Source organism: Bidens hawaiensis, unplaced genomic scaffold, assembly GCF_021521415.1.
Source record: "Bidens hawaiensis isolate Kalapana, Puna unplaced genomic scaffold, B.hawaiensis_p1.1 tig00035058_1, whole genome shotgun sequence".
Classification (NCBI taxonomy): Eukaryota; Viridiplantae; Streptophyta; class Magnoliopsida; order Asterales; family Asteraceae; genus Bidens; species Bidens hawaiensis.
Window position 1 is genome coordinate 178,076 of NW_027505345.1, and position 13,694 is coordinate 191,769.

Here is a 13,694-nt window from a genome sequence, read left to right on the forward strand (position 1 = left end):
TTTTAGTCTTAGGATCCTTTTTGATTTTAGCATTTTTAATTTTTCAAAACGGTTTTCTCTTGCGTTTTACTTTATTAATCAGGGATCTCGCATCCACTTCACTGGCTTCACTATCAGCTTGATCAGTCCTTGAATCATGGCTACTAAAACTCCTTTTGGGGACTGACTAAGCCGCCTTTGAATATCAATTTGTTGCTTGAACCAGTGCTTGCAATGTCTTGTAAGGTGAGAAGAATTACCACACACAAAACAACATTTTCTCCTTGGAGAGCCATAGAACTCATCAGAACTATAATATGGTTGGCGAGATGGGAAAGGTGATATTTGGAAAGGAACATGATTATAAAACCGATCATAAAAAACATTTGTGTAATATGGATCAAATTAGTTTTGTTGGTAATGACCATAGTAGTTGTTATCAAAACTGTTGTATGTCTAAGGACTTTGTTAATGATTAGTTGTTTGAGAAAATGATCTTTTATTTGGTGGCACATATTTACATGAAGTACTCGTTTGATTATCATTTTCAAACACTTTTGTTTAGATTGTTTTATCCTCAGGTTTACAACTAGATTGCAAACAACTTGGTTTGTTCACTTGAACGGGTTCCTTTGCATGTTTTTCAGACATAGATTCTTCATAAACGGTTTCACAATCACTATCTGAAATAACATCAGCATTTTTATTCAAAATAATGTGAGAGGAAACTAAAACATTTTTAGTTTCACAACTCATGTTCTTTTCCACTTACCCACTTTCTATTACACAACTTGCTGAATAAGATGAATCACCATTAGAACTAACAGACACAGGTGTGGAATCAACCTGTTTTGAAGCGGGAGGAACAAATGTCTTAGGTTTTGGTACATGACCAACTCCGTAGACCATTTCATCCTCAGGAGGGGTGTTGAAACTAAAGTGAGGTAGGGATGTATAATTATCATTAATTGGAGGTGGTATTGCCACAAATTCATATCCCAACCTTGTCTTTTGTTTAACACCCATTTGAGCTCCAATGATGTCGTTAAGCTTATTAGAGGCCATTTCAAATTTATCGACGACAATCTTTCTTTCATAAAGTTCTAGTTCTAATTTCTCAATTTTAGAATTCAGTTTATTAAGCCATCTTTCATGATATTCAATAGTTTTAGTGGCCTGAAATAATTTACCATGCATCTTAGCCATGTCATCATTATGAGTCTTAATCCTAGTGGTGTAAATCTTATCAGCCTTCTTATATTCATCGTTCAAAGATTTAAGGCTTTGATTTTCCTTAATCAACGTAGCATTATGAGATCTATAAAATTCTACGTTAAAGATACAAGTTTGAGAGCAAATTTTTTTGTGTACCTCGGGAGTTTCAGGAGTGGTGGGGTTTCCTCTTGATGAAGAACTTGAGGCACCCATCAAGTCATCAACGAAAGCCATCTTAGCCATTGTCAGAGGGTTAGCTAACTTTGTGAATTAGTTATCTTCCCATCCTGATTAAGTAGACCCTTCAGATTGGGTGACCATATTTCTTCATTGAAGTTGTGCACATTTGAATCCTTGAAGCTGTCATGACCGTATTTCTTCATGAAGTTCGTTGCTCTGTGAACAGTCATGGCCATGTGATACCTTATGTCCATTTTTGCAAGGTCCTTCTCATTAATCTCAGGAATGTCTCCTTGCTGGAATGAAGGAGGTAGTAGGTTTCCTTGCATCAACTGTTCATGACTGGACATAAAGGCATGGTAAAGAGCAACATGAGGATCATCAATTTCAGTTGTTTGGCTAGGAAGAGAATGAGATGGTTGACTCGCGGAGAGCTTAAACCATGTACGTTGAGAGCTTGTTCAATGGCTTTGTCAACTACAGTTTGGAATGGGCTAGAGCTTGCCATTGGAGGTGATGGCTTGCTTGCAAATGTCTTGAGAGCCTGGTTGTTTGATGTTGGAGTAGAGTACAGTTTGACTCCATTAACTGTATGAACCGTTGGATGGGATTGGCTAAGAAAAGCTGAACCGATGCTTGAGTCTGTTTTAATTCCAACTTGATTTAGAGAACTCATATGATTGTTCATTCTGAGTCTATCATCCATCTCAAAGGACTTGATTAATGATACTAAGTCTTGAAGGGAAAGAATTTGCAAATTTGTAGTTCTTAGAATAGTGATCAAACTGGTGTTCCAGGTATATGGCAAAGAATTCAACAAATTGTGATTGACTTCAGAGAGCTCATTGTTAATTCCAACACTTCTCATTTTGGTGATCAATTTCTCAAATCTACTAATGAATGTTGCTACAGTTCACCTTGAATGTGATTGAACATGCTGAATTCTCCTTTCAACATATCCTTTTGACTATATCTCATCTCAAGGTTTCCTTCAAACTTCGCAAATAGAGCATCCCAAAGTCCTTTGGCAGACATCTCTTTTCTTAAAGTTTGAGCAATTTCAACTGACAGAGTAACACTGAGAATTCCATAAGCCTTTTCATCTTCTTGAATGAGTTTCTTGTCCTCATCTTCGTAGACTTCAACGGGAGTGTCAATTGGTCCATCAGGGGTTTGAGTAACTAGTTTATGAGGTCCAATTAGAATTGGTCTAAGAAGAGCAGTGTCATTCATTCTTAAGTAGTTTTTAAACCTGCACTTGAAATCATCAAAGTTACTCTCGAAAGTCATCAACTTTGGAGGTTTTTCAGTAGTACCAGCCTCATTCTCTAACATCATGCAGCTCTTCAATGCTTCTTGATCAGTAGACATCTTCAAAGTCTTGATTAATGCACACACAGTCCTTAACAGCTTTTGAAGTGGTCAATAAGTACAAACTAATCGTTTTCAAGGGAATCGAATTGAATAGAAAGAAAAAGGATTGAATTTTAAAGGGATAGAATCAAAGCAAAAAAGAATCGAATGATACAAAGGAATCGAATCGAATGAGATTCGATTACTTTTCTGGATTCGATTAGATTACTTTATGGGCTAGATTCGATTACTTTTCTGAAGTCGATTAGATTGCTTTCAGGATTCGATTACTTTTCAGTACTCGACTAGATTACAATGCGAGACTTGATTCGATTACTTTCCTTTTGGGAAAGTACAGATTGTACTTTTATCACAACTTTACATGCACGTACAATTTTTGTCATTTTAGGAAAGTCAATTAATTTACACAACTCCAAGAACACCTTTATATCATTTAACCACACAAACTTTATCTCATACAATCTTTACCAAACACAACTTTTAACCCGCAAACATACACAACACTTTAACCTTTGATTCTCAAACCCGTAAACCCTCAATTTCACTTGAATGCTTTATCTTGAACCAGTGAACATACACAAACACCAAGTGAATCCCTAAACCCACTTTAACACTTGTATTCAACAAACAAACAAGACCAAAATCCAAGGTTTTGACCCACGAACCACAACTAGTAGAGCCGAAAGCTTTGGTACCAATTGTAGGTCCTAAAACACGGATCAAACAACAATAACAAATGCTATTTAATCAATCTAGACCACCTAGCTAGCGGAAATTACTAGTGGTTAACCGAGATCTCGGATCTTGTTGTGGTTAGTTTATAGCCGTGAGTAGGGAGGAGGAGAGTGAATAGAGAGAAAGTTAGATGGATAAGATGATTGTCGAAAGGTTGTTTGTAGTATGGGTATGTCTCACCTTATATAGGTGAGGACATCCCATACTCTTCTTCCATTCATAACGGCCCAACGGGCTCAATACATAAGGCCTCGGGCCTAGGGATGGCAACAGTCGGGTTCGGGCCGGGTATTAGTAATCCCATGCCCATACCCGTTTTTAAAATTGTGTCCCATACCCGTCGGGTATTTGTCGGGTAATTACCCTTCGGGTTTCGGGCATACCCGCGGGTATCGGGTATACCCGTTGGGACTTTCAAGTATTTAATCATTATATTTATTTTATACCTTTTATTCATACAAAATTATTACAAATTTAAATATAATGCACTCCATATATAAAAGTGTGACAATAAATAAATAATATCATTATAACTTTTATATATGTGTTTCACAACCTATGAAATACAAAGAATTTTTCGGGTATACAATTCGGTTACATAGTGGCGGGTAAAAGGGTATGCGTTTTCGGGTAATCAGGTCGGGTATCATCTAATCCCATGCCCGGCCCGTACCCGTGAAAATTTTTAAAACCTAATCCCATACCCGGCCCATACCCATCGGGTATACCCGTCCCATTTGTTTTGGGTTCCAAGTATACTCGTCGGGCTCGGGATTTTTTGCCATCCCTACTCGGTCTAAACATACAACAAAGTATATTATTACAAACACGATAAACAACAGAAATAATACATAAGACTACGTAAACAAAATGGGCTCTACACGAAGGTCATTTATATTATTTATCAATGGACTGAAGTCTGAAATACATTGCGACATAAGGTATATATACGTCTTCATCCCATTAAAATAAAAACCATCATAATTAACAAAAGGCAGCGATAAACTCACTTGAAAATTGAAATAGAAAGAAATTAACACACCAATTAAAAGGGAAACTTGCAAAATTTATGATTTTTCAAGTTCTATTGATCATATTCCTCCATATTTTACTATGGATCTCCTGATTGATCATTTTCTGGATCAAAATCCTGCCAATATTGTGAAGGGTCCACATTACTTGATGAGCTTCCCATATCCATGCAAGGTGTACCAGAACAATTTAGACCAATTGTATCTGCCGTAAACATCTCATTTTCGTAAGAACCACGAAGAAACTGAGCGTAATCAAGAATATTAGGGTACGAGGTTTGAGGCGGAGGTCGAAGAGAAGTTGGGGCAACACTTTGTGCAGGCATTTGTAATTCAGTATTTCCTCTAACTCTCTCAGGGAAATTGAGTTTTGCTTTAGTTCCTTTAAACCGAAGGGCCGCTTCATCGTATGCAAGGGCGGCTGCTTCGGCTGTCTCGAATGTCCCGAGCCACACCCTTGCTCCCTTTTGCGGATCACGGATTTCTGCAGCCCATTTTCCCCATGGTCTTTGCCTCACTCCTCTATAGTGTCTCCTCCTTGTATTCACTTCATAATTGTACAACAAACTTATGATCACTTCAGATCGAGTTCAGTTCGATCAAATTCCAAAAGAAGATAAGTTTTTTAAACATCAGTTATTAAACGACAAAGTATTTCGGATAGATTTAGTATAAAACTTTTTAGTCAGTAAGAATATATTTGTGACAGATGTTTCCTGAATGATCATCAAAATCTTTGAAGATAAGATTTCGGATCAAAGCTTATAAATTTAGACACTAAATCAAGATTACTACATATATGTAAAATCTTTCCGATTGTGCGAACACTTGAAATTACACGAGATTTTTATTGATTATTTGTTTATTTTAGTTAACTACGTACTTCTGCATAAAATACAATGACTGATAGGGTAAACAAACCCACTCGAGATCGGCTCGCTAAAAGCTTAAATCAAGTTAAATTTAAACAAATTTGAGTCTTTATTGGAGCTCGTTTCATAAACGAGCTTAGGTCCAAGCTTCGCTCACGAGCCTACCCAAGCGTGCTAATTCTATAATTATATTTATTTGTTGTATTGTTCATATATATAACAGTTACTAAGATGAATAAAACTAGGATAAATTTAATTAAATAATACGGAGTACATTATATATATTATATTGTCCATGAAATTTATAATTATAAATATATAAAAGTAATTATAAATGTGTATAAATAATTAATAATATATAAAAAATAATAAACGGGTCGAGCTAATCTTAGCTCAAGATTGAAAAACTTTTTATGAGCTAAACTTGAGCTTTATAAAGAGAGCTCAAGCTCTCATAAGTTAAACAAGCCGGCTAAAGCAGCTTAGGCAAGCTCAGGGTTTGTTTGGCTAATCGGCTTGTTTAGACCTGAAATATAATACGTATATATATGGCAAACAGCCTAAATATAGGTTTGTGGTGGGTCCTTCAGTCATTCGATTCCATTAATCTTGGTGCAATCTTTATTTTAGTTTTTGGGGATTAGAATATATGATCATATATACTAGCTAGGTTTAGAAGATATATATGGGGATGCATGAAGACAACAAATGCATGCATGCTACATACACAACGTACGGACATGAGTGTTCTCCCAATCCTAAGTGAGTGAGTCAAAAAAAATGTCGATCATGTACGTAGGTGTAGTTTGTACAAGATTAATTAAATATAAGAATGGATTAGATAGAAAGTTTTACCAGGTTGTTGTTGTTGTTGGGTGTGCGGTGGTTGATGATTATAATTATGGTTAGCAGCTGCAGAAGAAGAAGAAGTTATGAAGTCATCAGTGGTTCCAATGACCTGAGAAAGAGCGGAGACGATGGCGGACATGTCTTGCTCAGAACGAGGGGAATTATAAAATGGGAATGTTTCTACTTCTTCATCAACTAATTCTTCTTGGTAATTGTCCTCCGGTTCGTTGGCCGCAAGGGCAGGCCTCTTCCCATGTCTCCGTTGATCATCCATCTTGACCTTAAGTCATTTCTAGACACAGAGAGAAAGAAAGAGTTTGGTAGGTGTGTGTAAATGTAGGGTTTTAGACGAGAATTTATAGTCCTCAACCAATTTTCTATTGTAAATTAAAATTACTTTTTTAAATATCAAATAGAAAGAGAGAGAGAGCCATTGCCATCTTGGAATTATAATTAAAGTGGTTAAGTGTATTGGAGATTAAGAGTTTAATCCATGCTGAATGTATCGTTAAAATAAAATACAAAGAGAGAACGAGTGAAAAGAAAATATGAGAGAACACATGATTATGCGAACATAAAGAACAAGGAGTTGTGTCTTGTGGTGCAATTTATATTGGCGATAACTTGTTGAATAATATGGCTACCTAAAAACGATTGTATTTTTAATAATATTTCATTTGTATTATCAAAGTTGGTGAACGACATCAAATCGGCATCCTTCATGTGGGTGAAGAAAAAGATCATGCTTAGAATGGAAAAAATGGAGCCGGTTCAACTTCGTGAATTTTCCAATTTAGTTAAATTTATGTTTTAATTTTGTATCTTGTTTTGTTTTTGCTTTTTTTTGTTTTTGGGCTAATTTTATCTTGTAAATGGTTCTTTTTTTGGTTTAAATAAAATTGGTCTTTCAAAAAAAAACATAATGCGAACGGAGTGACAAACTAAAAAAAGAAAGAAAAACATTATTTCCTTTAATTAAGATAAAACTTTATCTATAATATTACACTAGTTTTTATCCATGTATTACATGTTTGTTTTACATTATTCGTTTCTAATATTTATATATGTTTTGAATTTTAATTTTATTTATTGTAAGAAAATTAATAATACACTTAGGATTTGATGATAAAAGAGTTTTATAAATAAATGAGATGTTATAACCCGGTTTAAAAATTATATGGGTTTGGTGAGACCCATGACCCGCTTATTTTTTTACTATAAATTTTTTTATTAATTATAAATAATACTTTTTTAAAAAAACGGACATTAATCTTTAGTATATCCTTATTGTATATGATTTTCATATCAAATATATTTGATTAGATTAATTTTTAATTTAGTGAGATGTTACAACCCGTTAAAGGATTATCTGGGTTTGGTGAAATTCATACCCGTGAATTCGGGTCAAATGCATACCTTCATTTACAGATAAAGAAATCTAGTAGCTTTGAGAGAATGTAAGGAGCAATCAGAGAGCTTTCAAAAGTTTCGTTTGTATATGTTTAAGATTATAATAATTACATAAAATATTATATGGTTTATTTACTCTTAGGTTTTTTTTTTTTTGTTTTTTAATAAATAGCTTTAAATGAAGTTAAAGATTATAGACCAGGCTATTGGACGACTTGAGTGTTTGGCCAACTAAACCTAGCTTATATGTGTTTTAGAAAATTTCTTATTAATTGATTCTAGAAACTTTAACCCGTGTGTACAAATGCTTGAATCACAAAGCAACCATACGTCTTAAGCTTGTCATAAAGTTAGTTATGGAAATAAAAGTCGTCACTAGCTAGTTTTACAACAAAATTCATGAAACTATTGGTTAGTGCATGTCTCGACTTTGAATAATATATGCTAAGTTTTAGGTTTTCAAATAGAATTAACCAACATGAGCCAAATCGAAAACCTTGTAATTAAGCTAATAGATATTTTTAGTGCCAAAATTTTGTGACACTTCATCGAAAAATAGACAACTTCATCAAATAACAATTATGCCTTTAGACGACTCTTCAAGAAAACCGTGTTATCCTAAAGTTTTCAAATAGCCTACCACATTACAAACATAATAGCTCCCATCATCTCAGTCTTGGCCAAACTTAACGTCAAATTTTCAAGCCAAACCATAAGATTCGAAGGGAATCTCAAAGCTTGGAGATTCAGTACTAACCAACATTCAGTTAAATTCCAAAACCTATATTTTTTAGTAATTTTCCCTAAAATTTAATTCAGTTTAGTCTCATCATATTTCTTCTACAAACCTATATTTTATATCCTTCTTCTCTTAATCTATATTATAGACACACATGTATGCGTTTTATCTTTTATAGTTTTGATTAAAACCTTAATGATACAAGAACGTAAAGTTCTCAAAAGTTAAGGTAGCAGAATGCATGATACAATGAATTGAAAGCATTGAATATAATATAAAGGTTTTCTGGCCTTTTTTATGGCTTTGTTTCATAACATACACCTTAATATTCTTTTATCTTTTTGCGCATGTTTTGTGTAACAAGTTGCTTTTAAAGTTCATTTTAACTCCTTTTTTACACTATAAAGTGGTATATGCATGGATCCACACTTCACAAAGTGGTTTTAGAACATCATTGATTGGCCAAAGAACATGGTTCCAAGTTCAAAAGGGTACGTTTTTGAGAGCTAGGGCAATGAGTGCCATCAAGTCTATTACTCTTTTATACCAAACAAAATATATTTTTTACATTAAATAGTGTATAAAATATACTATTTAGTTGTCTTTCATGGTACAACCAAAGAATGATTGGTTTGCCCTTTCTTGGGTTTACAAAGATAACAAACACTTAAGCCTAATCAATTTGGTTTATAGAGATGACCTTAAGGTCATTTAGGCTTAGACTCGAGCTTGTTTAGACTCGGTGTAATTTGAACTCTTGAGGAGATTATATGAAGTAGTTTAAGAGCATCTCAGTTTGTTACACCCCTACTAAACACCCTAAATAATGGAATTTTTTACTAATGCATAAATGCAACTTAGGTTAGCATAATGATATGATAAATTATGTAAAATTTAATTTTACATCTAAACCATGTAAAAAGAAAAAAAAATTAATAATGAATGATGAAGAGCAAGATTGACAACTAGTAAAAGAGAAATAATTCTCAAAGAAGAAGAATTTTAATGAATTACGATTACTGAATCGATTATAAAATAATCCTTTTATATAGGATTTCTAAATATGGCAGATTTGCCATGTTTTTTAAAATTACAATTCAAGGCTCATTCAAGTATTGATGGTGGATCCAAATGCTCTTAAAATAAATAAAAAACAAAATAAAAATGGAAACATGAAACTAACAAATTATATAAACCCGTCAAATTTCAATCAATCAATCATATCCAGTGTAGTCCAACCAACAGCAAAGCTATAAGTAGGGTCTGGGGAGGGTGGGATGTAGGCATACCGTACCTTTATCCAAAGGGATAAAGAGGTGGCTTCCAGAGAGACCCTCAGCTCTAAAGTACATATGTATGAAACAATACAGATAAATCAAAGTTCAACAGTAATATAAACATTAATAATAGTAATAATAATAATAATAATAATAATAATAATAATAGGGTCAAGTTATTCCACAAAGAGTAACAAAAATGAGAAGTGTGAGAAGCCATAAATAATTGACATGTGTCAAGTGGGGACCAAAAGAAAAAGGGTATAGAGGTAATTGTACACATCTTCTCTCTCCACATGCAAGGCACATGTTAATACCCCCAACATTTTAGAACGTTTATAACTTTTTCGTATGATATTTTTTTAAAAAAAAAATATCATCATAATAACAAGCGTTTTTTATCTTTAATATGAGTATGATTTTTGTTATATAAAATTAAAACAAAAATCACGTCATTTTGTCATTTCGCACACCATTGTGTCTTTTCGCACACCATTGTGTCTTTTTTCGTCATTATGTCTTTTCGCTTATCATTGTGTCTTTTTTCGCACACCATTTTGTCTTTTTTCGTCATTGTGTCTTTTCTCTTATCATTGTGTCTTTTTTCGTCATTGTGTCTTTTTTCGCACACCATTGTGTCAATTTCGCTTGTCATTGTGTCTTTTTTCGTCATTGTGTCTTTTCGCACACCATTGTGTCTTTTTCGCTTATCATTGTGTCTTTTTCGTCATTGTGTCTTTTCGCACACCATTGTGTCTTTTTCGCTTATCATTGTGTCTTTTTTCGTCATTGTGTCTTTTCGCACACCATTGTGTTTTTTCGCTTATCATTGTGTCTTTTTTCGTCATTGTGTCTTTTCGCACACCATTGTGTCTTTTTATCTAATACATAAAACATAATGCTTAATACATGTTACACAATAACTTGAAACGTAAAACACAACGGTAAATACATATAACACAATGACCTAAAACGTAATACACAATGGTGAATACGTATAACACAATGACCTAAATTGTAAGACACAATGGTGAATATATATAACACAATGAATTTAAACGTAAAACACAATGAAAACAACATATTACACAATGACACAATGAACAACAAAAAAACACAATTAAAAAAACCCATTAATTTTTTTTTATTTTTATATAACAATATGATACTCATATTAAAGATAAAATAAACGCTTATTATTATGGTGAATTTTTTTTATAAAAAATAATGTCGTATGAAAAAGTTATGGACATTTTAAAATGATGGGGGAATTGACATGTGCCTTGCATGTGGAGAGAAAAAGTCAACAAAGATGGGTTATTACCTTTATGCCATTTTCATCAATTTTTCTTTATTAAATTAATCTCAGTCATTCAAATCTAAGATCAATGGATTTGATTCCTTCTCACCATTCTTATTTTTGTTATTCTTTTTATTTTAACTTTACCCATAATAATAATAATAATAAACCCGTCAAATTTAAGTTTGGAAATATTTGAATGTTACGAAACTTAAAGAAAAAGTCTACTCTCAAAATTGAAGGCCTCAATGATGAACATTGGGTCTGATAACTGGGTCATAGTGGTTTACCACTAGGGCCGCCTCGTCAGGACCTTTTCATTGGCCAGTAATTGACCTTGTAATTTCACTCGTAGTCTACTAATTCTTAGATCGGCTCAATGAAACAAAAGTAGAGGAGGAAAGTTTATTGATTTAACATGACTCAAAAAACATGAGCATATGGGACAATTGATAACTTTTGTGTGTGGTAACTAAAGCAAGAAGACATGAACCCTAAACGAGGGAATCCTAGTTCTGCCAAACATTCATGTATATAATAATAATACTTTATTCAAGGTGGGCATTTGATGGAAACTGTACACTATCAAGGTTGAAGAAAACTTTGACGGCTAACCACATTTATTGTTAATGAAAACAATTCGTTAAGAAAAAGTATAGTTTGACATGTAATAACTGTGTAACTATGTCTAAATTTATGACAAATAATACCAAATGGCTGAATGAGCTATTAAAACCTGTCGGTGATGAAGTAGCGTGGATTTAATCCGTATCACTTAAGAGCATTCACATCTCATCCCCTATAATTATATGTGAGGGGAGTATGTAAATTATAGGGTGAGGTTTTGAGTGGTGAGTGTAAATTATAGGGTGTAGAGAAAAATGTAGTGATTTTTTGTAAATTTGGGGAAACATTTGGGGAACATTGTTTACCCCTATTTATTTTTTAATATTTGTTGGATTGGTTGTGTGTAGAGGAGAGAGAAAACTGTAATGATAAATGTATAAAAAAATATTATTTAATTGAACAGGAGAGAGAAATCTAGTGTTTTTTAGTATAATTATAGAGATAGGGATGAGGAGTGGGATGAGAATGCTCTAAGTTTGTAACGTTAACGAAAATAAGCCCAAAAAAGTAATGGTACATAATAACATTAGCACTAATATAACTTATAATAAAAAAATATTTAAAACAAGGTGCAGTCGGTTGGCAAAACCCGCGCAGTACGGATGCAAGTTGACACGAATTCGATGAGTATCGGGTTACGATATTGGAACTAAATGAAAAAATAAATTGGCCAAAGCCTAAATACAACTAAACATATTTAAAAAATAATGACACTTAACATAAAAAAACAAACAAAACAAACTCACAAGTCACAACAAACTAATAAAAAAAACTACGTGCATTGCGACAACGAATCAATGTGAATTCAGTCATTTCTAAAAAATAGCATAAAGTAATTTAAAACCACAAAAAGCAAAGAACTAAAGAAAACGAAAAAACAAAAGAGTAAATTGCAATTCGTGTGCATGAGGTTTGGGGGGGCGGGAACCACTTGCGTTCACTCTCACAAAATTTAAACTGGTTGAGTCCTTGTGGTTTGACGGTAATACTAGATTAAGTTCCTCCCTCTATTATCTTATATTGACATCGCTAAATGAAGCGGCAATATCGTCTTTACCCTATATCTGAACCCTTCATCATCCCTAACACAAGCATTATGTGTCCTTGTACTTTCCTTTTTTGTCGTTGATGGCCGCCACCGCCACCTTCATCCTCATTGCTGCTGACCACCACCGCCACCTTCATCCTCATTGCTGCTGACCACCAACACCACCATCGTCATTCCAAACCACATTCATCTCCAACACGTCCATCATATCCGCCACCATCTCCCCTAATACCGTCGTCATTGCAAACCACCTTCATCTCCTCCACCACTGCTCGTGCCCCCCCCCCCCCCCACACACATTTCATCATCCTCCACCATCGTTGATGACCTCCTCCACCACGACATCACCATAAACCCTAACCATGTCGTAATCACATCTTCAACCTCATGCCACCGTACACCGCCCTCCCTCGAAATGCCTTTCTCGATCAACGTCGTCGGTTAATTAGAAGTCGTTAGACGTAAAATTATTCTTGATTAATGTAGTAAAAACTGATAATTTTGTAATAATTTCATGTGTAGCCGTAACCAGGGTAACCGCCACACTGGCCCACCTTTCATTTCCTAGCATGGTAGTGATGAGCCGTCTATGTAGCCCTGCAATGGATAATTTGAACCAATCCAAGCATCAATATACCTTAGATTCATATGGTTTTAAGAGAACTTATATAGCGTAAATATACAATGAACAATGCAATATAATCTAGTTTCAATGAATAATAACTTTTGTAACAAAAGATGTTCAAGTAGCTTGTTTTCTTTTTTATTTTTGTAATGTGTATATCTTTACCTAATTCTATCAAGTATCAATCAATCATATTTCCATAATCACAAGATCAAGGTACTAGATTGCAATAAAAGTGTTAAATAGTCAATAATAGAGGAGCTTAATTGTATTAATAACATAATACGATTGCCATTTTGTATACATACCAAAAAGAAACAAACATAATTTAAAGTCAATAATTCATTTAAATGCTAATCTCGCTAAATACACATACATAATAAGAACATGTCTCAGAGCCTACTCAAACTTTACTCTTTTTAGACCGAATATG

The 13,694-nt window shown here is 33.8% G+C and overlaps 1 protein-coding gene across 1 annotated transcript; it reads right to left on the bottom strand.

The window, feature by feature from the left end:
• Positions 1–4,485: 4,485 nt before the first annotated feature.
• On the bottom strand, positions 4,486–6,447 carry LOC143612603 (ethylene-responsive transcription factor ERF113-like). The gene is made up of 2 exons (XM_077086549.1): positions 6,242–6,447; positions 4,486–5,061 (listed from the first exon to the last, which is right to left on the bottom strand). Exons 1-2 carry the CDS (start codon positions 6,372–6,374, stop codon positions 4,595–4,597), a joined length of 600 nt encoding a protein of 199 aa, XP_076942664.1. The 5' UTR covers positions 6,375–6,447; the 3' UTR covers positions 4,486–4,594.
• Between the last annotated feature and the right edge of the window lie 7,247 nt (positions 6,448–13,694).

Coding starts and splice junctions, on each gene's coding strand:
- LOC143612603 (XM_077086549.1), bottom strand. CDS start 6,374: ATGTCCGCCATCGTCTCCGCTCTTTCTCAGGTCATTGGAACCACTGAT. Junction 5,062..6,241: donor CCAACAACAACAACAACCTG/GTAAAACTTTCT, acceptor ACAATTATGAAG/TGAATACAAGGAGGAGACAC.